Source organism: Xenia sp. Carnegie-2017, unplaced genomic scaffold (assembly GCF_021976095.1).
Source record: "Xenia sp. Carnegie-2017 unplaced genomic scaffold, XeniaSp_v1 HiC_scaffold_23, whole genome shotgun sequence".
Lineage (NCBI taxonomy): Eukaryota > Metazoa > Cnidaria > Anthozoa > Malacalcyonacea > Xeniidae > Xenia > Xenia sp. Carnegie-2017.
This window is the reverse complement of record NW_025813486.1, coordinates 6,155,319-6,170,503: the sequence shown is the minus strand read 5'-3', so window position 1 is coordinate 6,170,503 and position 15,185 is coordinate 6,155,319. Positions and strand designations below refer to the sequence as shown.

Below are 15,185 nucleotides of genomic sequence, written 5' to 3'. Positions count from 1 at the left end.
ATCGGTCTACTGGAGTCATTTGGCAACAGCAAACTTGAACTTTAACTGGATGATAATGTTGGCTCATTAATGCTTGGTGTTGAAGGTAGATTTTCTGATTAGAAAAATTTAAAAAGGAAATATTGGTGGCATGTAATGTACATGCATCAAAGAGAAATATGTGTATAAATGCAAATTAAAATTACTAGCCTTTCGCAAAATTTGCCCTATTAACATGTAAAATGAAAATACATTATATGTTTTTCAGAATCTTTTACATAACCACAATAATATTTACGCACAATTAATATCCACAATTCATAATTGATGATTCTATTGATTCATTATAGAAAAAATTTAAGAAGAAACGTTTTATTACCTGCAGATGTTGGTTTCCCGCAGTTATGACAGTATTTTGCTGCCTCATTAGCAAATTTCGTGCCACATTCGCTACAAAAACGCGCCCTTTAAAGGCCTAACTTTCGCTATACAAGTTTCACTCAGTGAAGTCGACATTTGAAAAACTGGAATGATAACCGAAGCCAAAAAAATATTTGTTGTCATCATTCGTCATCACACGTCAGGCTCTAGTCTCTCGCGTGTTCATTTTAATTTTTTCAAATTATTTGTCCCTTGGTAATAGTAGAGTTCGGATCTTGATCAGAGCGTAAAAATAACGAAATTTTTGGAAGGAAAAGGTTCACGGAAAATGAAACAAAGTGATAAATCGAGAAGCAGGGTGAGGTGAACTTAGTCGATCTGCTCTTACGCTGCGGTTTTCCTTTAAAACATATCAAAGTCTTTAAGGATATTCAATTACTGATATCGAGATGACAACCATTTAGTATTTCAAGCACTATCAAAATCAATGAAAAATACAATTGCTCTGTAAAAAGTAAAATGCGAGTTATAGACTCAATACTTTTTATGAAACTGGATATCCAAGTTTCTTTTTTCTTCTGAAAAACAGATCGTTAAATTCACTGAAATGACAAAAAAGACGAACACTGTCTGATACCGTTTGAAAACTTACCTTCCGATGTAAGAAAAATTTTTGCTAGAATATTTTCTCGTCATATTTTCTATTGTATTGTCTTTTTAGCATACAGTGTAATTTTCAGTTGGCTTTTCCTCGTTACAAGTTGTAAGTTACAACGAACTCACTGTAGTAAAGTTTCAGCTGTAAAAAATAACCTTTTGCAAAGAGTTGGCCTCATGTGTTGTTTGTCGTGATGTTGTTTATATGTTTATGCTTTTGCAATTTGTATTCACATTTATATTGGCCGTGTATGTTTGGCACTCAGGGGAATGAAACTGACGTACAAACCGCGTGAATATTCGACTTTGAAGGACTGGAACTGACGTACAAACCGCGCAAGAGACTAGGGCTTTGGCTTCAATTTTATATTTATAAAATGTATTGTCGTTATCATTCCATATATATATATATATGGAGTTCACTGGTTTCACCCATTGAGTTCTATAACGGATAACAATCGTTGAGTTATAGAGCTCAATGGTTTCACCTTGTGATTTCCGCCGCCATTTTGAATTGTAAGAATTTGATATATTTGACATCTAGAGCCGGTATTTGCCATTTCTAGGGAGAAGGTCTATTTCTAAGGAGAAGGTCTATTTCTACGGAGAAGGTCTATTTCTACGGAGAAGGTCTATTTCTACGGAGAAGGTCTATTTCTATGGATCAGGTTACAAGTGAAGACTGCACGTGAGTTTAGTATAAAGAAGTCGTGTCCCTTGTGGGCCACCGTATGTAAGTGCATTTTATAATCTTTAGGCATTTCATCACTTTCAAATGATGGAAAAATAGATCGATTTTGGAAAATAATACCGTTTCATGTATGAAAACACCGGACATAAAATCACAACAAAATCAATAAAAGGGTTTTCTCAAGAAACGGTAAACTACAGTAAAAACAAAACAAAGCAAATCTTTTGTCGCCTTATAATATCACCAAGACCACCATTAATAAAAGATATACACAAATATTCACAACTACATTGATTAATATAATAAATATATTTCTTGCATTCTAGAAAAACCTTAAAAAACAATTCCTTTTCCGGTTCCCTAGACTAAAGTGTGAGCAAAAGGAGTGGTAGCATGGGATTGAGAAGGACAGTTGTGACTATTGAACTGAAATTACATGGGAACGCTACCTGTAATACAAAACCCTAATAATTTTTTGAAGCCATGATTATATCCCAGACACGCGTGTGTAGTCAATCACTTTTCTCTCCGTGAGAGAATCTCGAAATACTAAACACGCATGTCTGGGGTGAAATCTTGCGTGTCTGGGGTAAGATTTGGCTTCAATTATTGGCCTCAAGTAGCGTCCATGTTTGTGACACAAACTAGAACGCTAAACTTGCCGCCATTTTTGATTTAGCACAGACTAAGAACCTACAGAAGCCGCCATCGCCATATTTTTTTGAGTTTTTAGAAGTTCTATGATATTATTTTTGAAATATCAATAACCGTTGACGTGATAAATCCCATTCCCATGTTCCATGTGTCCATTGGTCAAAGCGTTCTTTCGATGATCACGACGAAAACTGCGCATTGACTGCACACTTTGATTAACTACTATGCAACTGCGCTGGAAGTCTACACTGTAACATGACAGACTGATTGATGACATAATGACAGCCATGCAAAGAAACAAGAACCAAACAAAATTCGTCCAAACTTGGCAAAAATAAAAGACGCTCAAAAGACATAATACGAATCGAAATTTTTCTGGATTTGCATCAAAGTGTTACGGACAAATGTCATGTGTACCTAAATATCGATAAAGGTGTGCCCAATTAAGTACATGGGTGTACCTAAGTATCCACTTGGCTATACCTCACTGTACAAAATAATCGACTTAGGTGTACCTAACTATTCACTTCAGTTAAATAAATGTCTACTTGAGATAAGTAAAACGACATACATGTCTCAAATGAAAATAAGATGAAGTAACATGGATATATGCATGGTTGAACGACTGTGAGGAACTTACCGTTGCTGGCAAAACAAAAACTGATTGTTCGGCCATCAATTTCTGTGTAAAATCAACATCATCTTTCACGTTGTGTAACCTATCAACTTTGACACCGATCTAAAATAAAAACCGACACGTTTTAAAGAGATTATGATTAAGATTATGAACGAGCAAAAAAGAAAATTGACAAGTTTCTCTTACCAACATATACATAGCACCTTGTGAGCGGACTGGATAAAGTTCTGGCAGCAATGAAAGACTTTCGTAGAATATATTTGATGTTTTCTAAATGAAAAAATGACAAAATGTGACGAAATTCTTGCTTTTAAATTTTTTAATCAGTGATGAGTTGGTTAAGTTCTATATACATTGACGGACCTGAAGTTGTTTAACTTATATTTGAAGGACCAACAATAACCTGACAGAGACGTCGTAAGGCTTGTCTTATCTAAAACACAGTTAAAAAAATAATTAAGTATTTTGCAATTATTGCATTCTTAACATCAATCACCAACAGTCATCGTTGGAAGTTGAGGTAATTGTGTTTCTCTAAAATGTTTATTCTTCCTGAACGTCTGGAGTAATGGCGAAGCAAGACCCTTAACGTTTACTTCTGCAATTCTATTTTTTTAAGAAAATTATACAGTCAAACTTGTATTAAGCGGACAGCCTCGGCGAACGGACTAGCTACCGCTTAATGGAGGTGTCCGTTTAACAGAGATACTTGTCACCAGGCCTCTCTCTGTTGAAAATAACCTAAATGGTAAAATCAACAACTAAACGGTGCAGATATATTTAGAAATGACTTCAGTTAATAATAACGAAACTGAGAAATATTTTTGGTAATATTTAGTAATATTCAATAAATAATAAGTGGCTGAACGAAGATTTTGCTGTAATGTCATCTTTTTTAGACAACGACAAGCTACATTTGACATTGACAAGTTATGTTTAATAATAATTGGTAAACAATTTCATGTTTGATATAAGTATTTTATCTTCAATGCACTTGCATTATGAAAAATGTCTTCGTACTTGTTAAGACAGTATGTTTGTGACTAACATTATGTCTGTAGATAACATGAAATATTTTGAAAAATTGTTCGTTAAACACAGGTTTTTGTGTTATTGGACAATTTTTGTGTCCGCGTCTGCTCAATAGAGGCTTCATTCCTACGAATTATACATGATTCTGGACTTTACAAAGTGTCTGTTCAATACAGGGCCGCTAAATGCAGGGCCGCTTTATACAGCTTTGACTGTAGTTCATATCTTTAGAAAATTTATTTTTTCCCAATTTTTTCCAGGAGATAAACACAAAAATTTTTCCGTTAGAGTGAAAACAGGATGACTTAGCTATTGATCTGGAGTCATAACTATCTCAATACGGTGGCGATTAACATGACAACGAAAAACAATGATTGTACCGTTGACTTTAAGGAATACCGAAAAAACGTTTTCTTTCAACTTCGACTTTAAACAGCCAAAGCATAGAAAAGATATAAATTCTTAATGGTATTGATGGAGCCTAGTCCATAACTACAAGCGATATATTCATACCTTCAAACCAAAGGAATTATTTCTGTCGTGAATTACAATCCATCCGATACGCCAGCCTGGCACCAAGAACCTGTCATTGACACACAACGTTTATATGGTTTCCTCAAAATGACGTAATGCAATAGAAATGCGCATGCTCACCTTTTGGCGATGCCACCGACAACTAGAACAGGAACATTTTTTGTTAAACTTCCCATGCTATGGAAAGACTCTTTGCCGAATGTCTGCAGGAAATAAGAGAAAAAGTTCATTTAGTTCAAACCTTATTCAGTGTTGCCAAGCCTGATCACCTTCTCGGGCAGTACCAATAAAATTTAGAACCTAACCCCCTGCATGTCTAACAACCGTGTCGACGTGAGGCAAGGACGCCATCTTGAAAGATGTCTTAACAAACCAATGCTAACAAACATTTAAAAATGAAATCTAGACTACATCAGCGCTTCAACTCTTTATCAGGAAAAGCAGATATTAGTTGTAATATTAACATCCTCAAGTTTCCCACCTTTCAAAATGGCGGCTTGTCTCACTCGTTTTTTAAATTTCGACAGAGTCAGACAACTAGTATGTATATTGAATTCTAGGTCATTGGGGTTTACCAATATTTTGCTATGCAACCTTGTCATGAATCGTACAACCCGCAGGGCTGCACGCCTATTTTATTCAGTTCAATTTTACCCAACTTCGAGATGCACAAATATTTTGAAGCGTTCATGTCTAAGCGAATATTACAATCGTGATGACCTTACATTAGTTGAAACAAGCACGTATTAAAAAGTCGTCACGTGACATGCAATTAACGAACACTTACGACATGCGCGTAAACTTCATCACAGAGAACTGGGACGCGGTATTTTTCAGCAACTGTAAGAAAATAAGACCAATATGAATGCACGAAGTTTGTTGGTCAAATCGGCGGAAAAAACTTGTACATGTCTTGAGATATTTACTGTTCAAAATTTCTTCCAAATGTTCTCTTTTGTACACAGAACCACAGGGATTTGATGGGTTGACAACGACAATAAGCTTTGTTCTCTCGTCAATAAGTGAAGCCATATCGTCCAAGTCGACTTCCCAACCATTTTCAGGCTGAAAATTATGAATAATCATTATTCATTTGAACATGAAGTCGAAAGCAAGACTCGAGGTTAGTTTTAAGGGAATCCTTCGAACTATTCAATCTTTGATTTCAATTAAGTATATAATTAGAACTGTCTTTAATCTCCTGTATCACAATTAGAACAAATTTTGAACAGTCTTTAATCTCCATTATCATAATTAGTACACAATAAAAACAGTCTTTAGTCGTAAGCAGTAACATAAACGTAATATCTTTAATTTGCACAAACATACAAAGAGCTTATAAGATCGTGCTTCAATCCCCCTCGATCCAGATATGCATTTGCAAAGAGAGAAACCAGGTCTTGGAATTAGGATGTTATCACCACGATCAACTAGGGCGTTCAATGCTATCTCGATTGCTCCAGAGCAACCGCTGGCCAACACAACATCCTGTAAAGAAAACAACATAAACATAGAAGTATAGGCGTTTTCATAGAATTTTTCTTGTGAAAGGGTCTGACTCTCTCATTTCTGTCAAAATCAGGTAGAGCTGCTTTCTAAGATATCCTCCCCTTGATAGACATAGTACATTTTAAGTAGGGGCATACATTACTCGCATTCACCTCCCCCGTATTTTTAACGGTGAGATTAAAACACGTAAATATTAAATGAATTTTCTTACTTATGGACAACTTATTGAGAGGAGGGGAGAGAGAAGTATATTCAACAAGGATGCTTAGACCCTTTGTGAACTAAAAACCGTTTTTCAAGAATATTATTCATTGAAAATGATTTAATGCTTGACTATTGTCAACGAGTTATATTTTAATGGAATTTAGTGGGATGGCAAAACTTGGGGGGAGGGCAGAAGACGGAAGACGATAAAAAGTCAGCTTTCTCTGTTTACATAAAAAGAGGGAGTCCTTTATGCTGCCATAGACATCAATAAAGGTTCGTTCTTTTCAGAGCTAAGAAGCTTGAAGTAAAATTATAGACGATGGCTTTAGGGCAACAACAAAACATGTTGACATGAATAACTCCTAAATACTCTTTGAATATCACTATCAACAAGTGTCCCTATAGTTATGGAGCAGGAATATGTACCTCAGCATCCACGATGTATTCAGGTGTTGAACTGTATTTTGCAACGGCATTTCGTGCCTCTTTGCATCCTACAAAAACAGTTACAGATGATTGTATATGACTGCAATAGTGGAACACACACAGGTTGTGTAAAAAAAGTGCAATCCTATATCCAATGCAAATCCCGAACATGAAATTCCTTTAACTTCCGTTCAGCCTCCTAGGGTATGAATTACAGCTGAATCGCGCAAGTTGTAAAAATCTTGTGATTTTGATTAAATTCATTTCAAACACATCGTCGAAGAACTGGCATATTTTGTCATTTCAAAATGTTGAAGGATTTTATACAGCCTTTGTATTACGAAGATAATCAATCTTTTTGAAAAAGCGTTCTTTTAATGCACTTATTTGTTCCGAAAAGTTGAAACAAAGTCTAACAATTGTTCTCATAGTAAAAAAAAACAATTAGCTCAAGATTTAGGAAAAACTATTTTGCACTGTTGTTTAGCTAGAAGATTCTGTCTTGAATCCAATTTCGTTAATTGATATTTTTGAACACAAATTTCCGGGGGGGGGGATAGGATTAGGGTTAGTTCTTATGATCAAAGCTGTCGGTGTAACTAACCATGAGCTGGCTTGTAGCCGTTGTCCTTTCCTGACTTTATTGCGTCACAGAGCGCCTGAACACATTCTTCACTTGGTGGTAGGTTGCCAAAAACTGTGGGATCACCTGGAATATAAAAAATATTCCCAACGATAACTCAGTCATGCACGGTTTTTGAAGGTTAGTTTCATACAAGTTGGCTCCGAAGGTGAGGGGGTTGCACCGAACCCAGATAATGCTAATGAAAGTTCACATGTTTGTAGATGTAGATCGTCCAGGTTGGTATAGTCCTGAGAAGGACTGTTTTTGTTGATGTTGACTGTCGTTTCGACAACCTTAGTGGTAATCATCTTCAGAGTCAGGTTCACAAACATGTAACGACATTCCTGTGTTCAAACCATTTACTTTAGTAATAAAACTTCGTCATCTTTGAACTAATTGTCCAAGATTAAATATTAGTTTCTTTTTTAAAAGCTTTTTTGACTCTTTAGAAAAATACTGTCCATGAGATACCGTCGTCCAAAGACCTAGCTGTCACACGTAGATTTAGAAACACAAGCGTACAGAAGCTATCTCTTCTGTGGGGGCATTTATTTTTCCCCCCAACTCACAATGAAGGTTCCACCGTATTTTAGCTCGACTAACGTTAAAAAGTTGTCCAACTTTTCTGTCTCCAAACTTTCTTTGAGGGCACCTGCTCCCGTGCTCCCCTCCCCATCACGTACGACTATGTTTAAAAACTTTGGAAAAAATTTATCCATTATAGATACCGTCACCAAGAGACCTGACGGGTTTTGTAATTATTTTAAAAACGGCAACAATTTAAAGAGGGCAATAAATAGAATGAAACGTTATTTGAAATCCAACGAAGTTTCTTTTTTGTTAAGAAAATACAATCATCCAAAAGAATTGTGAAGTCGCCTGGACGGCGTTCTCAAGGGTTAATGCAACGGAAGATTAGTCTGCCACTGAGCGAACACAGAAATCGCTAATTCGACATTAGCTCTGATTTAAACCGCTTACTTCGAATGCTGCCACTACGAAATAAAATGTGAAAACTACTCACCAACAGTGAGACGAATCACCTCCAATTGAGGATTTTCCTCGATGTGCATTGTCTCCACAACATTTCTTATAGGATTAAACGTGTTCTGTGCTGTATACGACACTGGGATGTCCCAGTCTCTTGGTTCACACGTACTCATTCTAAATACTACATACACCAAAAAGAACATGACGTCATTGATTTATTTTGCGAATAAATTTATTGATTCCAGTGAAGGGGACAGAGTCAGAAGTTCGTGCAACGGAATTTTACAAATCTTTACTCTGTAAATTAGATATTACCAGCGACATGTTGGTTTTAACAGCGTTTAGATCAAAGCCGATATCGGACAAGACACTTGAAAGCTTTTTTATGTTATGCAACTCTTTTAGAGTCATAGCAGAAGCACAGACAAAAAGCGTTTTTAGTGATATCTGTGATTTGCAGACACTCTGAAAATATGCATAAAAAATACAAGAAAAGTCTTTGTAGTACCCAATTCCGGAAGTTACAAAAATAGGAAAGTCGAGAAACATGGCGCTCACACAAAAATCACACAAGATGATTTTCTGCATTTCATAGTACTTTGTGCTGGAAGAATATAAGTGTTGCCCTCCAACATTACTTTGTACTACATGAACAGGATTTTGAAACTCGTTGTTCATAAAATCTTTGCATTGATTGTAAACTGCTTTTCTTTCCTCTGCCGTGGAGGTTTGAGGTCGAATGTGGTCTGCTATCACAGAGCAACGTGTCGAAACCAGCCTTTCATGATTTACTCCATAAACGTAAATTTTCCAGCAAAATTGCTATTCATGTCTTTAAAAAATGAATTACATAATTTCCATTCATTGTTTTTTTCCAGTGAATGAACACAAAAATATTTTCATCGTAGGAGTAAAAAACCGACAGCCTCTCCTACGTTGGTGTGTATCATTCGTGTCGTCGCGAAGCACAATTTTTACACAATTAAAGTTTTTACGAAGTTAAGATTATTGCCACAAAAGGGTGGTTTAAAGAAACGTAGCTACAGACATACAAAATCTAAGTTGTCTTGCCATGTCAAAATGCCATTGAATTGAAATACCTTATTGAGTGGAGTTGTTTGGCAGCGTTTCCAACTTACGCATGCGTATGCTCTCTCGTACAACTCTGACACGACCATAGCTGATGACGTAGTAGAATCCTATGTACACGTAAAACTGGAGAGGAAATCTCTTCAAAGTATGCTTTCTTTTGATTTTGGATAATTGACGCTTTTTTGTGGAGTTTGACTAAAACTACACTACTGTTCTTGCAGCAGAATCATTTATTTCAGAGATTGTTAAAAACAACTCAAGCACAAGATGCACATAGGCTAATATATCTTTTCACCAAACCAAAATTATCCTTTTTCCAATCAACATCCATGGCATTCATTGGACACTACTGGTAAGTATTTGAGCTAAATAATAAAATATAGACATGCATTATACACATACTTAGCCCACATGAGTCAACAGATTTACATGCAAAAATTAGTATCTATAGAAACATTAACTAATTTAATTCCTTAATTAACAAAGAGAAAATTTTTAACTAAATGCAACAGTAATTTTGTGTAACATAGACTATAGATAAGTTCTCAAAAACAAGACTCTACTTTGACTCACTTGGAGGAAGTGCAGACAAAAAGACACCTAATACACAGATGATGTATTGTATAAACAAACTAAGGTAATTATCAAACTTGATCTTAAAAGATTTGCCCAAAAATTATTTTCAACAATCAATATTATCATTCATGTGGTCATTGTTTGTCACTGCTTTAGTGCTTTCGTAGATGTAAAAACAGGTTGGAACTCAAGTTCATGGCAATGTTTTGAGCCACTCCATTGTAAACAGGAAGATATGTATAACTGTGGAGTGTACATATGTTTGGGAAGCTTAAAATAGCCTAACTTTACTTGAATAGCTATTTTTACAAACATGATTATTCACTAACTGCTCATTTCCCATCAGTTTGCTCGATGTCTAGCGCTTGGCTTGGATCAAAAACCAGCAAACATGGAGACTGAGAGAAAATGAAACCTTTCAACATTACTTGAGTCTTGCTATGATGATATCACACGGTAAGGCATTAATAACATTTGTTTGAATATTTTTATATGGAATTCATTATGAATATCTTTAGGAAGCGAAATGCGGCTGTTTGCAAAATATGCAGAGAGGATGACAATGAAGACTGGCTGGGTTGTGATCAATGAGGTCAATTTTTTCATGCAAGTTGCCTTAATGTTGACTTTGCCATAACCTTGTCAACACATTATAGATGCAGATAAAATTATTATCAATATTATTTGACATGCAACAAAATCATTGTTATGGTATCAGTGCAAATTGTGCAATAAAAATGAGTGCTTCAAAATATAGTAATGTGTGAATGATAAATACTTTAATTCAAGGTAAAATGAACTGGAAAATTTAATTGTTTCAGCACGATTGTGCTTGCCACTAATTGAATCTCAGACATGCTATGAATAATTTGAAACTGTTGATGAAATGTTACCATAAACTACAAGTTTTACAAATATATCTGAAATATAATGGCTTATTCTTATTTCTTACCTTTGCGATGATTCTTCTGGCCAAAAATTTTCAAAATTCATGTAAATGCGTCTACATGATTACTCTGATACGAAATTCAAACGCAAAAACAAACTTGAATCAACTTTTGAGAGATAGCTGCTCCAGTTATTATAGAACTCAATGGTTCCGTCCTCTGAAGATAGGCGGAATACGTGGAGAAATCACGTGAGTATGCATTGAAATGTGCGAGAAAAGGCAGTTGCTAGGTTACAAGACAAATCTTGAGATTTTGCTGTATTACGATTACGAACCACCGAATAAAAGCGTAAAAATGAACGAATAAAACATAATATTGCAAATTGTTTGTGAAATAATATTTATCTCATCTCCAAATAGAATATTTACTATTTATTGGGAAATTTCTACTCATCTTCCGACCGAAAGCATGGCATAAAAGATACATCACTAGACGTAATGATTGAACTAGCACAAGCAGTGCATCATCATCATCATCATCATCAGCCTGTCACGCCACTGCTGGCGGATGGCCTCCACATCTTTCTCTACTCTTTACGGTCTTGGGCTCTCTGGGTCCACATGCTGCCCGCTCTCTGCTCGATGTCATCTCTCCATCTCCTTTTTGGTCTTCCCTTGCCTCTTTTCTTGTCCCACGGGGTCCATTCGGTTGTTTTCCTTGCCCATTCATGATTTTTCATTCGGGCTAGGTGTCCTGCCCACTTTCCTTTGGCTTTATTAACTTTCTCGATGACATCCTTCACTTTTGTTCTTGCTCTCAGGTCTTCATTCCGGATCTTATCTCTCCTCGTGACGCCGAGCATTGATCTTTCCATACTTCTTTGGGTGATTGCCAGTTTCTCTCTTTAAGATGTGCATAAGGTATGAAAATTTGAACTTAAAAATTTTATCCACGAAAAACGTTGGAAATCTTACTCAACTGCTATTTCTCAAATGGACCTACATTTATTGAAGATTACCAAACGTGGTAGGATACAGAGTAAAATCCACTGTTTCTTTTGCTTTCTTTTGAAATGGCGGTGAAATCTCATTAAAAAATTCAAGCATAAGCTAAGAGAAGAACAAAAGAAGAACAAAAAAAAGATTTAAAGAAAATCCCAATGTGTTTGTCTTTATAAAACTCTAGAGCAATAGAAACAAAAGTCTCGACGTTCGTGCTTATTTTACTCGTGTGAACGAGCCTTAAATATTATTACTTCAGTAATGCAGAAAGTGATTGTTTTCACGAATGAGAAGTTAATTACAAACTGATTGTCTTCACAACATTTCAAATGTGTAAGATAATTAGTAGATTTTTATAAATGTGGTGGATGGTAAACTGGGAAATAAAGTATTTTAAAACTACGAAAAATATTTTAAGTAAAGTAATTTTTACCATGGAAAACTTGTATTTTATTGTTCAATAAACTGCAATGAAACAAAGGCAAGAAAAAAGGTATAAACTATCCTCTAAAAACTCAAACTTATTTAGATACAAAAGACATTCATCTATTTCAGAAATTTATCAAAATAATTAATGATTATATGAACTTTTGAACTATGCATTTTAAATTTTACAAATTTATCATCCAATGTAGTCCAAACGAACATTGATGAGTTATAACGTTCCATAACTTAATGAAATTTCGTGTCTTAGACATACTTTTGTCCAAAAGGTAAAACTTCAGCAATAGCTCTCCATCGTAATTCATTCATTGAAGGAAGGTATGTCCATGAAGAACTGCTTCCCATTTCGAAACACTCCACTGATTTAAGTCCAAATTTTTCACCTCCCATGACAACAATTGTATCACCAGTTATAACTGCACAACACTCGTGTCTCTTTTTCAACATAGATGGTAAGACTGTAATCTTTCCTGTTTTAATGTCATACATGATAACATTGTTAAAGTAGTTTCTTCCATCGAAACCTCCAAGAAGAACAACTTGATCTCTCCATTGAACTGTTGCCATTTTATACACTGGATAAGGTATTGGAGGCATTTCCTTAAATGTAAGAGTCCTTGGATCAAATTCCAAAACACTGGACAAAACTTTGCCATCTTTTCCCTGTCCTCCAAAAAAAAGAACTTTATCATCAACAACAACAGCTCCATGGCACCAACGTGGTTCAGGCATACTACACAACTCTTTTAAAACATGAGATGTTGTGCCAGTAATCTTTATTTCACTGATCAACTGACCACTGCGTCCTCCAATGAGAAAGATTTGTTGTTTATAAACAACAGTTTGATGACCACTACATTCATAAGGAAACTCTGTGGCAAATTTCTTCCATGTCAAAGGTAACTGTTTTATATTCAATGTCTCCATTGACTTGCAGCCCCATCCTCCAACAACAAATAAATCATCATTATAAATAAATGATGAAGCACCCATGTGTGCGTTTTCCATTGATGCAATCTCAAACCATTTCTTCTCCTTCCATGAAAATATTTCAACTCTGTAACCTTCAGCAACCAAAATATCACTTCTTAATACATCCATAACTAATTCAACTGGTGATGTCAATATTGGAGCAAAATGTTCATTTATAGTCATCTTGCCCAAAAGTTCAAACATCATGGTTTTCATTTTTTCCATTTCTTGGGAAGATTCAATCAAATTTTTATCCCAAGACTCGACAGCGAATTCCTTGCGCCAGTCCTGTATTGGATTAAACATTTTTCCGTCTCCAAGTTCAATACTTGGCCAAGTTGATAAATGATCATGATTGTTGTTGATCCTTGCAATGAACTGATATAAATGATGGTTGAGAAGAATGACAGACTTCATGTTTTCCATTCTTTGAGATTTTTGAACATCGCTCTCATGCCACCACCGATAAAACAGAGAACATTTGACGAACACCGTCCAATTCATGCAGTTTTTATATAAGATAAACATAAATCAATGACAATCTCCTGATGCTCCGGACATTCAAAAATTTGTGCCATGATCTTAACAAAACGGCAAAATTCTGTCCTCCAAGCTTAAATTTTGTTGTTGAAAACATCCGTTGCTTTCACGGGATTTTTAAATCGATCCTTTGCCATTTCAAAACCTTTGAATGTTGTATTGCACGGGAAAGATCATACTGGTGGTGATGGCAGTACAAGTTGCCTGAGACTCATCATTATTACTTGCTTCTTCACATTCTCTATCACTTTCTACTTTGTCAATGCAATTAAAAGTAGAAGAAATCCTTCCTCCAAGTAGTTCAAACTGGAGGAAAGGTCTATTTTCGAAAGATTATCTAGCTTTGTTTTGATGAATGTAAATCTCGCTTGATAAGTTCGCGAAATCCTTCATTACCATTAAGTTATCTCAAATCTGGCAATGTCATTATTGTAAATATCATATGATACAATGACATAGAATTGCGACATATTGATTTGTACTGTAGAGCTTGTGTATAAATCTATTGCGTCTCTGTCAAAAGCAAACATTAGTAAAATTAGCTGTGTTTGTATGAATACTATTCAAATAAAATGCTTATATTTCTATGTAAAAATTTAACAATGAATATAAAACAGTAAAACTAAAAACGGATTTATATTACCGATTTCATTCATCGGAAAAAGTTCTGAGCGGGCTTAATATTTTCAATGAAAATATAGCGTGAACAAATTGAATTATAATAAAGAATGTCCTGCTATGTTTTAATTTATATGTGTAAATATTCAAGAGTTACTTTACAACACTTTACATGACACTAAATGACTATTTTCTTGAAAATTTGAACGCGCTACTGCAATGCGATTTAGCGATCAAATGACAATCTTAAACTGAAAGAACTTGAAGATTATAAAACGATTAAATAAACGATTTCTAATCAACATTTTACAAAGAGTAGACGACTTAAGATAAGGTCGTCATTGTTCTGTAGTTGTTGGTTATAGCGTTGTGTATCATTGTTTTGTTTAATAACATTCCAACTATTTAACCTTGTGAAGTATACTTTATACAAATCGGCAAGCGACATGCTTGTAATAATCTATGTTTAACATCGATATTAGATTCATTCTTTTCCAGTGGAAAGCGGATTTTTCACTGAAGGACAATTATGTATTGTCTAACATTAATACCGTATTATGTTACTGATATTTATTATGGACGTCGTGCTTTGATTTATATGACTAAACTCACTTTGACTTTTCAAACAAAAATGAGCAGGATTATTCAGCTAGTGCTTACGTTCTATGATAAACAATTTCAATTTTCGAATACCGGTCACAAGTTAGGGACTTTGTAGCGTATAAAGCTC

At 35.1% G+C, this 15,185-nt stretch overlaps 1 protein-coding gene and 1 long non-coding RNA gene across 6 annotated transcripts in view; both read right to left on the bottom strand.

The window, feature by feature from the left end:
- Positions 1-9,440, bottom strand: part of LOC124449635 (tyrosine aminotransferase-like) — a 32,295-nt gene extending 22,855 nt beyond the window's left edge. Inside the window, exons 1-9 of one of the 5 annotated variants that reach the window (XM_047000586.1) lie at positions 9,423-9,440; positions 8,357-8,503; positions 7,312-7,416; positions 6,708-6,775; positions 5,895-6,053; positions 5,492-5,630; positions 5,353-5,405; positions 4,686-4,768; positions 4,517-4,614 (exon numbers count right to left, since the gene is read on the bottom strand). In XM_047000586.1, the coding sequence (XP_046856542.1) occupies positions 4,539-4,614; positions 4,686-4,768; positions 5,353-5,405; positions 5,492-5,630; positions 5,895-6,053; positions 6,708-6,775; positions 7,312-7,416; positions 8,357-8,495 (822 nt within the window). In that variant the 5' untranslated portion in view covers positions 8,496-8,503; positions 9,423-9,440 and the 3' untranslated portion in view covers positions 4,517-4,538. Of the gene's footprint in view, positions 1-4,516; positions 4,615-4,685; positions 4,769-4,849; positions 4,944-5,352; positions 5,406-5,491; positions 5,631-5,894; positions 6,054-6,707; positions 6,776-7,311; positions 7,417-8,356; positions 8,727-9,422 lie in introns of those variants that run through there. The other 4 variants (XM_047000585.1, XM_047000590.1, XM_047000588.1 and 1 more) reach the window with 4 other exon arrangements.
- A 186-nt stretch (positions 9,441-9,626) lies between these two features.
- On the bottom strand, positions 9,627-11,253 carry LOC124449648. The gene is made up of 2 exons (XR_006949467.1): positions 10,943-11,253; positions 9,627-9,779 (listed from the first exon to the last, which is right to left on the bottom strand). It is a non-coding gene; the product is annotated as an uncharacterized LOC124449648 (long non-coding RNA).
- Positions 11,254-15,185: the final 3,932 nt, after the last annotated feature.